Here is a 20,648-nt window from a genome sequence, read left to right on the forward strand (position 1 = left end):
CATATACTTGTTATCAATGAATATTTATTAATATTATACACTATCAATATACAGGTATTTTCGACTATGTGACTAAACTTTCCTTTCAGATTTTTATTGTTCTATTACTTAGAAAAAGGCGCCTCTGTAGCCAGGCGGACAGGAGCGGCAGTGCATAGCACATGCTTCTTCATTAGACTGGGGTTCGAGCCCATGACCACCAAATACGGAGGATGCAGAAAGGTCAGGGAATGACCACCGCATATCCCCAGAGCAATATGCCTTAGTTGCTAATGCTCCTAAAAACCAAATAACAACTTAGAAAAAAATAAAATAAAAATTTTAATTAAATGTTGAGGTGAAAATTAATTTTTTTAATATGTTGTGTAAAGAAATAGTTATATTATTCAATTATTTTAATCTTCTTAATTATCTTATTTATACCCAAGATGGGTATAAATAAGATGGGTGTCAAAAGTTTTGACACCCATCTTATACTTTGCAATTGTTTTGTTGTATCATAAAATAGTAGACTGTCCAGTCAGATTTATTAATCATTAATAGAAGGGCTTCAGGGTAAATATTCAGGAAGAGGAGACTTCCACATCCCCTAAGCCAGGCTTCTGGAGAACTGACTGGGGTTCAGTTCCAATGTCTGCTCCACACCTTGAAGTGCAACCTATTAGTAGGAAGCCAACTCATGGCCTTCCTAAAAATGAGAATGGGCTGCCAATATGGGACTAAACCAACCAGACTGGATAATTTATAGCTTGAACACCTCTCACTATGATAATACATAGCAACTGAGACAATCCAGGGTTGGTTTGCACTAACATAATGACCTGTACACCCCCTAGGTATAACAGATTCGGATGTTGATTAATTTTATCTTGCAGTAACTTCCATTAATCACCCCCTCATCCAACCTACTAGCATGGAAATATTGTTAAACAAAAATTTTCTAATTCCTTTGGGCCACAAAATGGAGCCAACGAGGAAGCCTATTAATGTTTGTATGAAAACTTTTTCGAGTTCTATCAAATAAAATAAATTGTTTCTCTTTATCTCATGTACTTTTCTTTTTATAGCAATTTGTAATGTGACAAATAATACATGCCCACCCTAGAATCATATTAAGAATGGATGTAATACTAATTATGTATGACAAAAGAATGTTATTTTTAATCCAAGTAAATTTTTTTTATAACATAACATCTTATGTGATATTATAAAAAAATAAGGATTTTCACAGCTACAGTTTTTGCAGTGACAGTAAGTTTTTGTTGTGCATATTGTTCCTGTTAATTTGCTTTTTTTTATTTTTTTAACTGAGATCTGACCACAGATAAACAAGTCATGTAATGCCAACTTGATTTTGTCTGTGCATATGTATGCACATGTTGATTGGTAACACATTTCATGCATTCAGCAAGAAAATATTTCCAAATTTATCAGACAGTTTTTTTTTTTTTTTTTTTTTTTTTTTAAATGAACCTTTTTAGATGTGTTGTAAAACTATACATAAATAAAACCAAAGTAGCAGAAAATTTTATATCTGTCTCATACACTCAAAAAATAAGTTTTTTTTTTTTTTTTTTTTTTGTTAGTTGTTGGTGCATTGGCTTCTGTGGCCATAATGCACCTCCCAAAGTTATTGAATTTTACTCTGATCCAAGCCCGAGGCAGGATTCAAACCCGTGACCTTTGGATTGCTAGGCAGGCACTTTACCCACCTGGCTAGCCCGGTAGGCCAAAAATGAAGTGTAATATCATGTGATACCATTAAGAATTTGATTGCATATTTGAAATAAATTAAAATACTGTAATACTATATTTACTATAATTTTTTAATATGTAAGGAATCAGAAAACAAACCTAACAAATTTGCTACTTCTAAAATAAAAAAAAGCCTTTTCTCTTGAAGCATTTGGATTTAACAACACATAACGCATTTCTAATTCTGTCAGAGAAGTATCTCCCATACACTGACGAGCCCAATCATACTTTGAATCCTCTGGTAAGTTACACTTAGGTATCCATCCATATCGTTCTCCAAGGATGCCAAGAAATAAATCACATTTTTGAACTTCAGATAAACACATCTCCAAAGATCTGGAATGGGAAAAAAAAAAAAAAAAATATATATATATATATATATATATTTATTTATTTAAATATATTAAGTAAAATTTGTACAACAAAATATTAATTAAAATTCAAATAAAAATGAAAATAAAATGAGAATGGTATAAAAATGAAAATGAAAGTAAAATGAAAATGGTAATAAAAATGAAAATAAAAATGGTATAGCTGTCATCAGATATGGGGAGGGGGAACAATTTTAGTAAAGGGTCTAATGCAAAAATGCTTGATCTGATGTCAGCAGAAATAAATATTGATACATGATCAGGTATTTCATCAGGGTACTAACACCTGACCATGTATCAGGAACTGCGTTTCTATACTTGTCCATAGTAGTAGAAGAAAAGTGAAAGGCCAAAAAGTAATGAAATTAAATTAGCACTTTTTACTATAGTATGGACAAGGTAATCCCAATGCAGTGTAATACGTTAGGTAAAAATTAATTTTGGTAAAAAATAAGTATTGAGTTGGGATAAAAATGGTTAATATCAATATGTTTAATGTAAATATGTGGAATTCAGTGTAGGATTTAATTCTGTACAGATAAGAAATCAGTGTATTTTAAAAAATAATAAATTTGGAACAAGCAAATAGTATAAGGGCAAGGTATTAAATTGAGAATGGGGAAGGGAAAAGGAGTATTTTAAATAAATAAAGGCGAAAAATAGCAATAGAAGTAGGAACGTTCGTTTCACCCTCGTATTGCACTAATAGTTTAACGAACGGGAAGAAATTTAGAATTAGACAGCAGAAAGATAAAAAAAGCATAGTTATTAAATAACTATGTTATTAAATAACACTATGCTTGCTGGGGTTATGAAGCCCAACCTTGTAGTAAGGGCTCTGGTATTTGTAAGCATTAGTATAAAAGGGAGATAATACCAAATGCTTGTATTGAAAAGAAAAATGTGTGTTGGAAAAAAAAAAAAAAATATATATATATATATAAATAATGTGTGGTTTGTAAAATAAATAAAGTGTCTGTGAAAATGGAAATGAAAAGTACGCGCGGTGTTTGAGCTAAGAGAAGTTTAAGGGATAGTCGAAAGTGGAAGTTTACATTTACATTATTAACTTTATTTTTACACTGCGTAGGGACTACCTTGTCTACTAGTATTACGATAAAGGTCGCATATTTGCTCCCCCCCCCCTTTTCTAATACTACAGACAAGTTTGGAAATGCAGTGCCTGATACATGGTCAGGAGTAGTCCCCTGATGAATTTCTTGGCTGTGTATAATATTTTCATCTACTATATTCAGATTTTGCATATTTGCCATCCCCTGATTCAGATATGGGAGGGCAATTGCTAAAATTGCCCTCCCATATCTGAATATAGTGTTATTTACTTTTTTAGTTATTTATTTCTTTGTTATTTATTATTATTTATTTATTTATTTATTTTGCTTCCTCAGTCTCAGTTCATTTTTGTACTAGGTTTTTCAAATTCTTTCATCTGTTTAGTAGTAGTGGTGGCATGTGATGCAAGAAAGCAAGTGCATGAGCTTATGCAGCATCAGCCAAAAAAAAAAAAAAAACACACCATTCCCTCCAAATGCCTGTCCAGTTCCTCCTTAAATTTATTCAACCTATCAACTTCCACAATGACAGATGGAAGTTTGTTCCAGCAATTAACCATCCGCTGGCTAAAGGCAAATTTCCGCACATCTATTCTACATCTGTCTTTTCTTAATTTGAATTTATGCCCCTTAGGTTCGTAATCTGAACAAGTGGAAGGATCCCATCAGAATTCAGCGTGCTCAACCCATTCAAGGCCTTATACACCTCAATCAGATCACGGCGCAGGTGCCTAGTCTCCAGCCACTGCAATTTGCAGAACTTAAGCCTCTCTTGGTAAGAGGATCCCTTCATTCCACTCACCAATCTTGTTGCCCTTTTCTGTACACGCTCAAATAAATCTACATCCTTCCTAAAATGAGGCCTCCAGACCTGTACGCAGTACTCAAGGCGTGGCCTGACCATTGCCTTATACAGAGGGACAATCACCTCCTTCTCCCTGCTAGCAAAATTCCTATATATCATTGACAAAACCGCATGACCTGTCCTGGCAGCCTGTCTGCATTGCTCAGAAAACTTCATATCTGATTGCACAATTACTCCCAGGTCTTTTTCGTTTTCTTCCACTTCAAGCATAGTACCACACAGTTGGTACGTTTCTCTGGGGTTACTTCTATCCATATGCAGTACTTTGCATTTGTCAAGGTTAAACTTCAGTTGCTACTTAGCCCATCTGCCCAAATTATCTAGATCCACTACTTAACTTCCACTTTTGACTATCCTTTAAACTTCTCTTAGTGCAGGCACTGTGTGTGTACTTTTCATTTCCATTTTCACAGACACTTTTATTTATTTTACAAACCACACATTATTTATATCCTTTTTCTTCCTTTACTGGTGCACTGCACATTTTGGAGCATTAGACATACGATAACTTTTGTTATTTTCCTTTTCTGCTTATTTTGCTTCTTAACAGTTGTATATTACTACTATAGTTTTAGTAATGGCCGCATGGTGCAAGAAAGCCTATGGCTTATGCTGCACCACAAAAAAAAAAAAAAAAAAAAAACTAATAATTAATAAAAGGAAGGGAAATTAAACCTATCATCCTATGCGTTTCCCTCACCCGAAGTTACTATCCAGATGACCTTTGAATTTCCCCAAACTGTCAGCCTCTACCACCCATGTAGGCAACTTACTCCAGTAATTTATAACTCGCTGGCTAAAATAAAACTTCCTGTAGTCCAATCTAAACATCTCCCCCACCCCCCCGTAACTTGAATTTATGTCCCCTAGTTCTAGCATCATTTATAATCTTGAAAATTTTGTCCTCATTCATTTTACTGATGCCTCTCAGAGCCTTAAACACCTCAATCAAATCTCCTCTAAGGTGTCTAGTTTCCAAACTCTGCAACCCACATATTCGAAGTCTTTCTTCATAAGGACGTCATTTTTCCAATCTCACCAGGCGAGTTACCCGTCTTTGCACCCTTTCAAGAAGCTCGATGCCTTTCTTTAGGTGCGGTCTCCATACTTGAACACAGCATTCCAAGTGTGGTCTAACAAAAGCCTTATATAATGGGATTATCACGTCTCTACTTGCAAAAGTTCGATAGATCATCAATAGGACACCATGGCCCAGTACTGGATTTAGTTGACTCCACCAGGTGAATAAGTTATTTTGGGATTACTGTTTCCCAGGTGTAATACCTTACACTGTGTTGGATTAAAGCATAGCTGCCATCTTTTTGACTATTCCTGAAGTCTATCTAGGTCTCTCTGAAGAAGCTCAGCTTGACAGTGATCATTAACTACTCTACCAATTTTAGCATCATCTGCAAATTTAGACATCATGCCCTCTATCCCTTCATCAATGTCGTTTATGAAAATTAAAAACAACAGTGGTCCTAATACTGATCCTTGGGGAACCCCACTTCTTACATCAACCCAATCTGAGGAATAGCCATTTATCACAACCCTCTGCCTCCTGCTCTGAAGCCATCCTGATATCCATCTAAGGATTTTCCCAGTGATTCCAACCTGTTCTAGCTTATAAAGCAACCGCTAATGTGGGACTGAGTCAAAAGCTTTGCTGAAATCTAAATAAACAATGTTGAAATTATTCCCTAAATCCAGCTCATGAGTGACCCATTAAAAATAGCGAACCAGATTTGTTAAACATGATTTTCCCTTTACAAAACCATGCTGAGTATCCATGAGAATTTCAATTCTATCCAAATGATCCTGAATTCCACCTTTGATCATTGCCTCCATGATTTTCTCTACCACTAAAGTCAGACTGACAGGTCGATAATTTCCCACTTCACTCTTAGAACCACCCTTATGTATGAGAGATACAGTGGCACTTTTTCCATTCCAAGAGAATCTCCTAAGAGTCTAGTGATGCTCGCATAATTAGCCTCAATGGTTCAATGCACTCACTTGCCGCCTCCCTTAAGATTATAGGGTATATTTCATCAACTCCAGGAGTTGATGAAATATACCCTATAATCCTGATGAAAGATACCCTAAATATACCTTTTGAGCCTACAGGCCTTACTGGCCTGTAGGCTCAAAAGGTTTTTTAATTAAATAATCTTGCGAAATTTCAATATCATTAATTACATATTTTTAAACTTCACTCCCACAATTTCCCATCGCCACAAAAGGTCAAAAAGTAGTATATTACTACTATATATATATATATATATATATATATATATAGTAGTAATATACTATATATATATAACAACAATTAGTAACAAAGATATAATTGATGGTAATGTTTTTGAACTGTGATAAGTAAGGACATGAATCTATGCATATATTAAATAGGCAAAAAAAAAAAAAAAAAAAAAAAATCAAATTTATACATATATTACAATAAAATATATAACTATATAAAAAATTAATTACGTCCTTACACATTGATAGACACTCAATGGGGATCAACACCTATCAATGCATAAATAAAAAGTAATTAGTGGAACCACTACCTCTTTCTGTGTATCTTATGCCAGCCTAAATATGAAAGATCAAGAAGTAGCTTATGATGTGGTGGCATTATACATAGATATAAAAAGTTATAATAATTATTATACTAAATATTAGGGAGGGCTAATTTTAAATGAATAAAGAACAACCACTATGAATGCAACTATTAAAAAGATATAACTGTAATGGTCCAGACCAATATGCCTTGATACATTTTAAAAACCTTTGGAAACTAACTGTAGTAATGATCCATAACAAACTTTAAAATTATCATGAATTTTTTTTATTTTTTTTATTTATGAAAAACCCCAAACACGAGAGGTATTAGAACCTATAGTCCTTAGTACAGTGCATGGGTTGGAGGTTGAGAAGACGAAAGAAGATATTTGTTGCCATTAGACTTGAACTGCATTTAGACTGTAATTTTCAGGAAATACGTATGAGGGAAGGTTGTTCCAAAAAATGGCAGTTGAATAAATAAACAAGGAAGATGAAAAGTTGGTTCTGTGAGTTTTTGAAGTTGGACAGTAAATGGATGTTGGATGGTGGTGGCATGTGTTCAGACTGTTTTTAAAGAGAGAGAGAGCACGAGCGGGAATTACAGAAACCAATTCAGAAGAACAGTGCCCATGGAAGTATCAGTAGAAAAGGTATGCAGCAGAAACAGTACGTCTATGAGACAGCGAGTGGGGAGACTCTGTTAGAGAGGAGTCATTAATTAACCTAACTGCCCTCTTCTGAATGGAATCTAGAAGCCTTAGAGAGGTTTTGGGGGCACCACCCCAGATGTGAGAACAATATTCCATGGTAAGGATGATTTGCGATTTGTACAGAGCGAACAGCTGTTTGGAAGAAAAGTAACGCTGAGAGAGAAAGAGAAAACCAAGTTTTTTAGATGCAGAGGAAGCAATATTTGTAATGTACTTGTGCCAAGAGAGATAGAAGTCAGGATAATTCTCAAAAGAGATATATCATTTTGCCTATAAATCGGAGTGTCACTAAAGATAAGCATAGGAGCAGAAGAATCCTTTTTGCGAGATATAAGACAAGACTGAGTTTTAGAAGGGTTGAAATCAACTAACTTGTCTTTGCCCCACTGGAGAATTACCTGAAGATCGGCATTTAAGGAAGTGGTAGCAGATTTTCAAGAAGTTAAACTGATTGGGTGCACGGCAAGGTTTCTCAAAATGGAAAGTAGAATGCAATGTGCTATCATCGGCAAAACTATGGATAGGATTTCCAATCAATGGAAGAAGGTCATTAATATACAAGAGGAAAAGAGTGGGGGAAAGAACTGAACCTTGGGGGACACCAGCATTAGTGGAGAAGTTAGAAGACAGAGAACCATTTACCGTCACCCTCAGTGAGCAATCAGAGAGAAAACTGGATAACCAATTACAAAAAACAGTTGGCAAGCCATAAGATGGAAGCTTGTTTAGAAGACCTTTATGCCAAACACAATCAAAAGCCTTTGAGATGTCAAGGGCAACTGCTTGTGTTTCACCAAACTGGTAAATAGGTTGTTAATAAGTTGTTAATAGGCTGGTAAATAAGTCATATATGCAAATACTGGACATATTACCCAGTGAATTTATTGCTATCAACAGAGGGATATTATTATTAATAAATTTGGTATTGCCTAAATTATCAATGATTATTTTTATTAATTTTTCAAGTATTTCCTAGGTACTTTTATGTAGCTGTTCCTACATTAAGTAATAAACCTAAGCACTACTGGAGTTTTATGAAATTTAGGTATAAATATATGAATGGCAATTTATTGTTATTATTTTGATACTTAATTTTTTCCTGCAGTTCAAGCAACCTTTTGGTAATGCTATTTGGATTATTTTCTATTTTCAGGTATGTAGTGCTGTTACATAATTCATTATTAAGCATTTTATGATAATTTTTTTAACATACAATGCTGTAATTAATCAGTGCCTTGTCAGCTGGAGTTATTACAAAGTTTTTAAAGCAACTTAATATTTAAAAAAAAAACTATAATCCTTACTACTACTATTATTATGGCACTGATTCACCTGTTCAAAAGCTTTCTTAATACTTTCGTTAGAAAGTGCAATCCACATATTGATTGCTTCAATAGGTATTTCATATTTGTATGACAGTTTCAAGCAGAAATGAAACAAATAAGAATGTATTTGCTTTAAGTTTAATCTATTTTTAGCACTGAGACTAAACTTAAATCTGCAAGACATTACCTCCCTTAATTATTACTTTTCAACAATATCCATGTTTCTATATTATATGCTTGTGTGGGTCAACAAAACCTTCATATTTTAGACTATTATAACTAAGATTAGCAGTCTTCTCATTCATATTTAACATAATCACATTATCCTTCTGTTGTAGTTGCATGCTAGTAGTCCAAACAGTTTACTGTAATTATGCCTGACTTATAACAAAAATGCACTTGACTATATACAAAAAATATATGCACATTATAACAAGTATTACATTGAATTTCAACATAATTTGTTGCTCAAGGACACTTTTTACTGTATAGCATTAATTTTGGCCACATTGAAAACAGCAATGACATAGACCTGGCCTAGAAATAACAACCACTGCATTTCAGAATCATTTTCAAAACTGATTCAAAGAGAGTGTTGAAATTTTATAAGACAGATTGTATATTATGCAGCAACATATTCATCAATTCATGAATACACATTCTTGTGTATTCGTCAATGATATTGATGAAGGTATATCAGGATTAATGTCCAAGTTTGCAGATAAAACAACGGTTGGCAGGGTTGTTAATGACAATAAAAACAGTATGCTACTCCAACTGGATCTAGATAGGTTGGGAAAATGGGTTGAGAAGTGGCAACTGAAGTTTAACATTGAAAAATGCAAAGTACTGCATATGGGTAGCAATAATCCAAGAGAAACATACCAACTGTGTGGTACTACACTTGTGGAAGTGAAAAAGACCTGGGGATAGTTGTGCAGTCAAATATGAAGTTTGCTGAGCAGTGCAGACGGGCTGCCAGGGCAGGTCATGGAGTCTTGTCAATGATATATAGGAATTTTTCTAGCAGGGACAGTGAGGTGATTATCCTGTTATACAAGGCAATGGTCAAGCCACACCTAGAGTACTGGTACAAGTCTGGAGGCCTCATTTTAGGAAGGATGTAAAGTTGCTAGAACAAGTACAAAGAAGGGCAACAAGATTGGTGAGGGGAACGAACGGGTGCTCTTACCAAGAAAGGCTTAAGTTCTCTGCAAATTGCAGCACCTGGAGAGTAAGCACCTGTGAGGTGATCTGATTGAGGTGTATAAGGCCTTGAATGGGTTGAGCAAGCTGAATGCTGATGGGATTCTTCCTCTTGCTCAGATTAAGAACCTGAGGGGGCATAGATTCAAATTGAGGAAAGACAGTTGTAGAATAGATGTGCGGAAATTTTCCTTTAGCCAGCGGGTGGTTGATTGGTGGAACAGACTTCCATCTTTTGTTGTGGAAGTTGATAGCCTAAATAAATTTAAGGCTGAGCAGGACAGGCATTTGGAACGAATAGAGGGGTGAAATAGGAGGGTTTTTTTTTTTTTTTGGCTGATGCTGCATAAGCTTGCTTTCTTGCATGGTATGCCTCTACTAATGCTAATGCTAACATTAACCACTGTGATGGATACTGAGCTATCAGAACAAACAAAGACATTTCTAAATGTAGTTGTAGAAGGACAACACATCATTACCATTAACAAGAACAAAGAAGATTTTGGATAAGGTGTTACACAAAAGCCAACATTGATATTACCACTGCAGTGTAATACATGATCCATAAAAAAGATAAATTTTCCTACTACAAAGAAATAAATTACCTATGAATTGAGGGATACCTGACAGGATTTAAATCAAAGCCAGGGGACTTAACAGTGAATGAACATTAGTAAGAACATGAAATGAGTCACTTTGCAACCTCAGATGACTTTTCTGATCTTATAGCTCGGCTTTTCATAGCTAATGGTTTCAATAGTATGGCAAGACTCTCCATATTGCCACACAACAATGCCTGAGAAATAATTTTGAAAATAAGGCAGAGGAATACAGATTTCCCGTATTCCTCTGTCTAGTCCTCTCAGCACTTGGAATTTTTCTGTGAGGCAGTCTAAATGATCCTGTTCCTTAAGCCATTGGCAGCTTAAGACAGCAAACATGTCGCTGAACAATTTATACAATCGCTGACTTACAGAATATTTACGAATCTTCAGACTGAATGTAAGATCTGTCATATAGGTAATGCAGAATATGATTCTTTATTAGTTTTTTCCCTTTTAAGGTATTACAATGATTTGTAATAAACATTAATTTTTGGTATACTTCACTTTAGCTCATATCATATATGTGAGAGCTTGAAAAGAAATGAGACAGGCAACTTCTTAGTAGTGGCCTTGACCAATAAAGTGTGCATGTCAGATTGTAGCATGACATTTAGTCAATCAGTAGTGCAACAGTCCATTATGTATGTATTTTATAGCTATTAATGAAACCTGTTTTTCAATGGCTGTGGTGAACAATATTTAGTGACTGTCTTTTACAGTTATAAGGTGATCTCTTTAATGATATGCTCAGTTTTAGCAATAATAACAGCAGCAACATTCACAGTTACCCAAGCTACTTGCCATCCTACCAATTACTTCTCCTTTTAAACATTCGACACCACTTATTAATATTTTTTTCTGATGTTGCTTCACCATATACAATTATAATTTCTTGTGTTTTTAGCCTATAAGAAATGGATAAATGCTCACTCTTCTTCTGTGTACATGTCTATGTGATTGGCCATTTCTAATACATAACTACTATATACAGTCAATCTGATCAGTTTCTCCTAATTTGTCACACAGCATTCATTAGATGTTCACAATTACATCTCTATAAAAAAAACCTAGATTTTAAATTAACACTGGAGACTACTTTCCAATTTGCCTTCATATATTTTATATGGCAGAAGAGAGCACTGAAAGTAAAACATGAAAAGAATAAGCACTTATTTTTACATTTAACAGTACTTATTTTATTTTAGCATATTTAATGTAGAAAAAATGAATAAAAGTGAAGAAATTAAATACATAAATATAAAGAAGCACATCGGTTAAATTTGTAAAAACACTAGAACATGATATGACACGACAGCATTATCTTGTAATATCATGCATGTTTCAAAATCTTTAAACTTCAAATGGCTAAAAAATACTTAAAATAAACCTAATAAAAATGAGAATGGCAGAGTTCCCTTAGTTCTCAGGTGCTTCAATACTTAAGAACAATGGGCATAGATGCATGTGAGCTTCTGTCGTGTCTAGAAGCTAAACATCATGTAAGTGGACTTTTCACATTTTTTGTTTGATTTGTGCCATTGATGAAGAGCTGAAAGTCAGTTTCTTAACATTATGGCATGTTACCAAAATTTGTTCAATTCAAATTCAGTTGTTTGAAGTTATTTGCTCATTTTCTAATTCAAAATAAAAATAGTTCTGTTCACTGTAAGTTCATTCAAGCATTATTGTTGTATTAAATATTGTTTTTCTTCACCCACACAGGGCAATGTTTTATATCAACATTAGTTATCTGGCATTCATTAGGCTCTTCAGCATATGTAAAAGAAATGAAACATGGGTTTAGAAAAAGTGTACGTCTAAAAAGTAAAGGCAAAATATATGAGATTTCTATGACTATTATTAGGATTCCCATGGACAGACAAACAAAGAAATGAAAATATAGGTAAAAATCTAAAAACAAAGAACACTGTTGATAAAATTTGACCATATAAAAACAACTGGAAAGGACACATTAAGAATGCCACAAAATAGACTACCAAAAGAAAACACAGACAGAGGGCATCTATTGAACTGGTGGACAGACCACTTAAGCATTATTTGTAGGTTTAAAGAACCGGTACCTTCTAGTTTAGAAAAAAAGAAGACAATAAATCTGTAATGCCCCTATCATGACCAGTCTCCCACAGTTTATAATTATTAATCTATTTTTTTCTGTGTTATTTCTCACAATTAAGCAACACTAGGAAATAGTGGCATAAGTCCTTGCTGCTGGTTCCTCAATGATCTTGAAGATAGTTTATTATTATTATTATTATTTATATAATGCGTTAATATTTAAAGCTATTACTGTGCTGCGTATTAAGTCAACAAGCATGTGTTAGGTTGATTAGAAGTCTTCACATAAAAAGAGGGAGCAATATAATTTTTTTATATTTATATATTTGTTCAGGCATGAACAAAAAGAATTCAGAGAAAAAAAATATAATATATATTAGTTGCATGAATGTTGGACTATTTCTTACTTCATTACTCTACCTTTACTTCTTACTTTACCTTTTCTTATATATTCATGTATTTTATATATCCTGAGCACAAAAGGAACTATGTTTTTCAGACATTCAAATGATAAAAAAAAAAACTCATATTCAAGTAAATAAGGTAAATAAAGTAAACAAGCAAAGCTTTCAGAATAGAAAAAGAAGTAAAGAACAAATCAGATTGAATCACGCATAACAACTGTGAGAAAGTCTTATTAGATAACCCAGCTGCTGTTGCTGATGAGCTGGGCAGTTAGCTGGGCAGTTACTTTGCATCAAACGTTACAGGTAAAAGACCTTCAGGGCAAAGAGAGGCTGTGTTTTGAGCTTAAAGACAAGTAGGATCTCTAGAGTAGTTGTAAGGTAGGAAGTAGAATATGAGTATTTGTAAGGCAAGAAGCAGAGGGGGTGTGACTGTGTTGTTTCTGATTTTCTTAAATAACATGATGAAGGCATAGGTGTGATGTCAAAATTTGTAGATGTTGTCAAGACTGAGAGAGTGGTTAATGATCAGTTCCAAGCATAACTCTTTCAGGACAACTTGGATAAGCTTCAAGGATGGTCAGGGAAGTGGCAGTTATGTTTTAATGCTGCAGAATACAAATTCTTAGACATGGTGAATAGCTACCCAAAATAACTTTCACATTTGGTGGGGTTGAATTAAAAACAGTAGAGAAAGAAACGCATTGGGGGCAGGTGGTTATGATACAGGCAGACATGAAGTTTTCTCTCTAGTATTAGACAGGCAGAAAGGAGGGTGTATGGTATCCTAGAATTGATTTATGGAATATTTGTATGTAGAGATAGGGAGGTCATAATCCTACTGTATAAGGCAATCGTAAGATTGCACTTGGAATACTGTGTCAAAGTGCAGTCTTATCTAAAAAAAAAAAAAAAAGACATTCTTAAAATTATCCAAAGACAAGCAATCAGATGGTAAGATCTGGGAAAAGGCAGCATGCATATGAGAAAAGACTTCAAATATGTGGGCTATAGAGCTTAGTAAGTAAACACTTTTGAGGGGACCAGGTTGAGATTTATAAGGATCTGAGAATAGATTTTAAGATGAATGAAGGCAAAATTTTCACAGTTATAAATGATTTCATATATGCAGATTACACAGGAAGAGGGTTAAACTGGATTACAGGAGGTTTTCTTTCAGCCAGTTAGTTGTTAATTGCTAAAATAATACCTCCATGGGTAGTTGAGGCTGATGGCTAAGGGAAAGTCAAATTGCAGTTAAATGAGGAGGGAACTTACATGGGGAGAGAAACACAGGTAATTTATTTATTTATTTTATTTTTTTTTATTTATTTTTCTTTTTTGGCTGGTGCAGCAAGAGAATGGGGCTTTCTTGCAACATATGGCTAATACATGAGAATGCTGGTGTATCAATTAACCAGATTTTTACATGAAGAATAAATTAAATAACTAATTTTGTTTCACAAACCTTTGACTAGAAGACTCTGTCTCAGTTATACCCCAGCGAAGATCAACTTCGTGAACATTAACAAACAGCATACGGGATCGGGCTCTAAGTTCAGGAAACACATAGCGTACCAATAAATCTCGCTCTCCATGCATATCTTTAAAAGTTGAAGATATAAAGACATGCACACTTTTCCATCTAATAGTAAAAATAAACAACACAATATAGATGTGACTATGATAAAATTTTAAAATGACCTGAATAACAGCAATTATATACCAGTAATTAACTGCAAATTATGTACTGTTGCATCATAACAGAACCAAGTTGTTCCTGTTAATAATTAACTCACAAAACTCATCACCACTTATTGTTATGTCCATTACTGTGCAGGGTCAAAGTAACTCCAATTTTAAAAACTCAATAGTGCTAGTATTTAAGAAATTTCTATTTTTTTTTTCCTAATTAACAATACTATTTACCATAATATGTTTTTCAAAAACACAATTCATTATGATTAACATTCACTTTTTTGAAGGCAATGTAAAGTGGGTGCAGTTTTCTATTTGACACTAATTTTGGGGAGTATAAATTACAGCTGTCAACAGAATTTGCCCTGAACTTCTATTCCCATATAAAATACACATCAAAGAAAATCTAATAACACTAAGGTTTTCAAAAAAGCAATCCAATATGAGTAGCATGCACTTTTTTAATTTCCTGTTACTCAACAGAGCATGGACCAAAAGTTCTCTTTAACACACACACCTTTTTTTTGTCAGCTTGAATTAGTGGCTCTTAATTGATAATTTTCCTTGAATTTTTGTTCTCAGATAAAATACACACCTAACAAATATAATGTTACCATCACATTTATGAAAAACAATTCTTTGAGCAGTGTATACTATTTCAAATTTTCATGCAATGTACTGTGGTCATGAAGTTTTCTATTGACATTTATAGTAGAGCAGAAACATTTGACATTATAAATGAGTAGCCATATAAAATAAGTCTGTTTTATGTATGTCATTATAAAAGAATCATTACAAAAATATTTTGCATTTATCAAACATATACATATTTAATGTGGGTGTAACCTCTAAACTGTAATCTTCTGTTTCTTTATTGATATGACATTGAAGTCCTTCAGAGAAATTGCATATGCCAACTCCAAATAAGTCAACTTTTCAAGTAAGTCTATGTTTTCAACTTTGTCTTTAATGAAATAAAAAAAAAAATAGTTTTTCACACAACTAAAAGAAGTATGAAACAAACAGAAGAGAGGTGGTGAACTATGTACATTTGAAATATGAAAGTTGTTTGCATATTAAACTAAAAAAAAGCAGAAATGTTTCAACTTTTTTCACTTTACAGATCATAACTTTTACTGCAGCTAATTTATCACTATAATTTTCTATAAAACATATCCAAGAACTAGTGTGAAATATCCATCCACATGTAGGACCAATTATTTTGTTGTGGTATATCTGAAAAGTAATTTTGGGGTGCATATTAACAGATATTCTTTCTTACACAGCAAAATTAAATTAGAACAGTAAAAAATGTTCATGCACCAAAATTTCAGAAAAAGAGTTACTAAAAACAAAAACAATACAGAGATACATATACCCCTGCTACCTTTATGACTGTGATACATGTAGTAAATGCAGCCTGGTATTAGGGGTTAATTCTATATATATATATATATTAATGATAATACAAAGAACCATTAGAATAAGAAAATAAATCCAACAATAATACCATCAGGGACCTAAGATAACGCAAAAAAAAAAAAAAAAATTATTATCGCTTTTTACTGACAATCTAGATGACTTCACCTGGGGCCAACCATCCAGAATGAAGGCAAAAAACAACAAGCGGTTCTCTGTTTCTGTGATGATCAATATATGCTAAGTAATTTAAATCTAAACCAAATATAAACCAGTATAGGCCGAAAGTAAATCGAATATAAATAAATCGAAAGATGATAATAAAAGTTAAGAAAATTTAGAAATATTAGAATCAAAGGTAAGAAATATAAGTAAAATATAAATATAAGCATATATTAATCATCGTTGACCCGACAGAGAACGTAATTTAATGATTAAAATAAGATTAAATATATAATACATACTACATATTGACCGTATCTAGGACATAATGTAATAGTCATCAAAATAATATGTGGTGCCCCCTATGTGATGGATACGGTAAAAATAAATAATTAAATTAACGCATAGAGAAACATGCAGATAGTAAGAAGAAAAACTAAAGGAGTAGGAATAATAGAACCTGAACTCCATAAAGGCGAAAAATAGTGGTATAGATAAGAAATAGTTTTTATACTGGTTTATATTTGGTTTAGATTTAAATTACTTAGCATATATTGATCATCACAGAAACAGAGAACCGCTTGTTGTTTTTTGCCTTCATTCTGGGTGGTTGGCCCCAGTTGAAGTCATCTAGATTGTCAGTAAAAAGCGATAATATATTTTTTTTTTTTTTTTTTTGCGTTATCTTAGGTCCCTGATGGTATTATTGTTGGATTTATTTTCTTATTCTAATGGTTCTTTGTATTATCATTAATATTATATACATTATGGGTGCATTGCATGATTGCTTGCAACTGCATTGACTCATAAATATTATTTACATATTAGTTACAGTTACTGTCGTTTTAACTTTCTTTACTTTTTTATCAATAATTATAAATATATATATATATATATATATATATGCACTTTTTTTGTGTTTATATGGAAGTTTTTCTGCCACACGTCATTTGGATGCTAACTTAAACTTGATATGTTGTGTAGATAGGCATGTATTAACTATCAAGGCCACCTCTTGCCTGATGGGATAACAGTAATCCTGAAACAGTTATCATGATTGAGCTGAGTTTTAAATAAATGGTAACACCTCCTTCGTTCAGCAAGCAGCAAATCAACCACAGAACACATAAAATTTACAGACATAATATGGTGCAATATGGCCTAAGTCACTAATGAGTCTAAAACCTTACACCAAACAAACAAACCGGCTAGCTAACCTGCATGTCATTCCTTGAAAATACACCGATGAGTCAAAACATTATGACCACCTACCAAATATGATGTTCGTCTTCCAAGTGCAGCCAAAACAGCTCGTACCCGGTGAGAGATGGACGCTACAAGATTTCTCAATGTGTCTTATGGTATCTGGTCCCAACATGTAACCAGCAGATCCTTTAACTCCTGTAAGGTTCATGGTTGAGTCGCTGCAGATTGGAGTTGCTGTTCCAACACAAACCACAGATGCTCGATGAGATTGATGTCTGGGGAATTTGGAGGCCAGGGCAATACCTGGAAGTCTTCCTCATGTTCCGAGAACCAGTCTCGAACAATCCGAGTGATGTGGCATGGTGCATTATCCTGCTGAAAGATGGCACCACTAGAGGGGAAGACCATTGCCATGAAAGGGTGTATCTGGTCAGCAATGGTATTTAGGTAGGTGATAGACATCAGAGTGCCCGGCACATGGATGACTGAACCCAGGGTACCTTAGCAGAACATCGCCCAAAGCATGACACTGCCGCCAATGGCTTGTTTTTGTTCCACAGTGCATCCAGGCACCATTACTTCCCCAGGTAAACGACGCACACATACCCGGCCGTCCACGTGGGGCAACAGGAAACATGATTCATCGGACCAGATGACCTTCTTTCAATCACTCAAGGTCCAGTTTCGATGCTTGCGTGCCCATTGTAGGCGCTGTTGCCGGTGAACCGTAGTTAGCATGGGCACTCGGTGCAGCCTGCGGCTACGCAGCCCCATTTTCAGCAGGGTTAGATGTACTGTGTGTTGTGATACATTACTCCCCATCACCAGCATTCCAATTACCGGCAAGTTGTGCCACAGTCGCCCTTCTGTTGCCACATACTGTCTGGGAGAGCCTTCTCTCACCTCGAGCATCAATGAGCCGTGGTCATCCAACACCTTGCTGGCAGTTCATGGGTTTTCCCTCCTCGGACCACTTTTGGTAGGTACTAACCACAGCTGACTGTGAGCATCTCACCAGCCGTGCCATTTCAGATGTGCTCTGACCCAGTCATCTGGCCATTACAATTTGGCCTTTGTCAAACTCACTTAAGCCTGCTGCCTTTCCCATCTGAAGAACAAGAGTAACACTGATTAACAGAGCTCAGTATCAGGTGTTTTTTTATATCGTTTCCCAACCCACGAATGCTCTGTAGTTCACTTGCAGTTGCTTCGATTTGCATAACAACTCGCTGGTCATAATGTTTTGGCTCATCAGTGTATCTTGTTGTTACTAGGAGCCTTACTAAATTGTTGCAACTCATAACGAGGGAGCTGACACCCATGATATCTCCAGGGTTCTGACAGACCTACAAGGAGAAGGAAGGACATTGCATCTGTAACACCCAATGGCATTCTAAGCTTAATAAACTTGACTGTGTCTAACACTTCTTTCCAGCTAATACAATCCATACAATCGCTCTGTGCAACATGCTCTCACTAGATGTTAACAAGATGTGTAACTGTACAAAATATGGAACTTAAGAACTATCACAAACATATCAACTTATCCATTTCTAATCAAGGCATGCCACTGAAATTTGTTTTTCTAATCTGATGATTATTTCACAAGATGCCCAACTGAAAACAGCTTCCATTGATTAACTCTAAAATAATGCTATTATATGTAGTTGAATAGGTATATTACGTATGTTCATAATTCCATATAATAGCAATGGTGACAAAATAATGTGGACACGAACCCAAAATTTTCACCCACCATCATCACTGGAGATCCAAAATATCCCCAAAGACTGAAATTGAACATGGAGATGCACACAATTTTCAAAATATAATCCCATAACCTTAACCACTGATCTTATACATATTTCCTATTTCAATAGATAAATAGAAAGGTATCAGACAATGGGTGGAAAGAGATTTTATTTTGATGCTCGGATACACTATGTTACAATACATAGACAGAGGTTGAAGAATACAAAGGAGCTAAAAAGTGTTGGGGTTGAAACTGGATCAACAGACAAAATTTTTATGAATTTTGGATTATGGCATTACAGAGTAGGGATATGGATCTTAAGTAAATCTCCAGGTTTATTTGTGATTAGAGGTTAAGAGTTGTCTGGAAAATGATGGAATCTCACAGGAATCTTCTCTTGACCCACTTCTTTTCTCCATTATATAAATATGACCTCAAGATCACACTGTGCGGAGCTGGGACAACCCTCCTGATCCATATAGATGATAAAAATATTTATTTTCAAGTAAATTCTTCAAATGGCGGTATACAGATTGAATAACACACTTTTTATTATCTAAGTAGCTTAAACATGATACTTAAACTGATAAAAGTGAAGCTGTATTCATTCGAAATCCTTGTACAGGTTTTGAATATCTGAGTACAATAATGACCTTATAAATCCCATTTAGTTAGTTATTTTGAAATGGTTATCAAAATAACAATACCGTTAATTTGGTGCACATATTAATTGCAAAGAAAACCTCCCCAAAGTTAGAATTTTTTAAATGCACTTCAGAGTTCAAAGATCTGTGTAATATCTGTGCTGACAGCTTATTTAACAAGACACATGATCCCTTTACTGAATTGTGCAAGTTAGCATTTAGCATTAGTTGAGGCATATGATGCAAGAAAGCAAGCTTATACAGCATCAGCCAAAAAAAAAAAAAAAAAACCATTCCCATTTCATCCATCCAGTCACTCCAAATGTTTGTCTGCTTCAGCCTGAAATTTATTTAAGCTATCAACTTCTACAATGACAGATGGAAGTCTGTTCCAGCAATCAACTACCCACTGGCTAAAGGCAAACTTCCGCACATCTATTCTACAATTGTCTTTCCTCAATTTGAATCTATACTCCCTCAGGTTCTTAATCTGAGCAAGCGGAATTATCCCATCAGCATTGAGCCTGCTCAAACCATTCAAGGCCTTATACACCTTGATCAGATCACCTCGCAGGTACCTAGTCTCCAGATGCTGCAACTTACAGAACTTAAGCTTTTCATTGTAAGCACACCCCGTCGTTCCTCTCACCGATCTTGTTGACCTTTTCTGTACTCATCTAGCAACCCCACATCATTCCTAAAATGAGGCCTCCAGACCTGTATCTAGTACTCAAGGTGTGGCCTGACCATTGCTTTATACAAAGGGATAATCACCTCCTTGTCTCTGCTAGCAAAATTCCTATATATC

At 34.6% G+C, this 20,648-nt stretch overlaps 1 protein-coding gene across 3 annotated transcripts in view; it reads right to left on the minus strand.

Moving 5' to 3' along the window:
• The window catches only part of LOC150090805 (telomerase protein component 1-like), an 827,340-nt gene that overhangs the window by 500,188 nt on the left and 306,504 nt on the right, over nt 1-20,648 (minus strand). For all 3 annotated transcript variants that reach the window (XM_090372947.1, XM_090372938.1, XM_090372956.1), the window contains exons 19-20: nt 14,427-14,603; nt 1,855-2,091 (exon numbers count right to left, since the gene is read on the minus strand). In XM_090372947.1, the coding sequence (XP_090229073.1) occupies nt 1,855-2,091; nt 14,427-14,603 (414 nt within the window). The remainder of the gene's footprint in view (nt 1-1,854; nt 2,092-14,426; nt 14,604-20,648) is intronic.

Source organism: Mastigoproctus giganteus, chromosome 1, assembly GCF_048544385.1.
Source record: "Mastigoproctus giganteus isolate SK-2022 chromosome 1, ASM4854438v1, whole genome shotgun sequence".
Lineage (NCBI taxonomy): Eukaryota > Metazoa > Arthropoda > Arachnida > Uropygi > Thelyphonidae > Mastigoproctus > Mastigoproctus giganteus.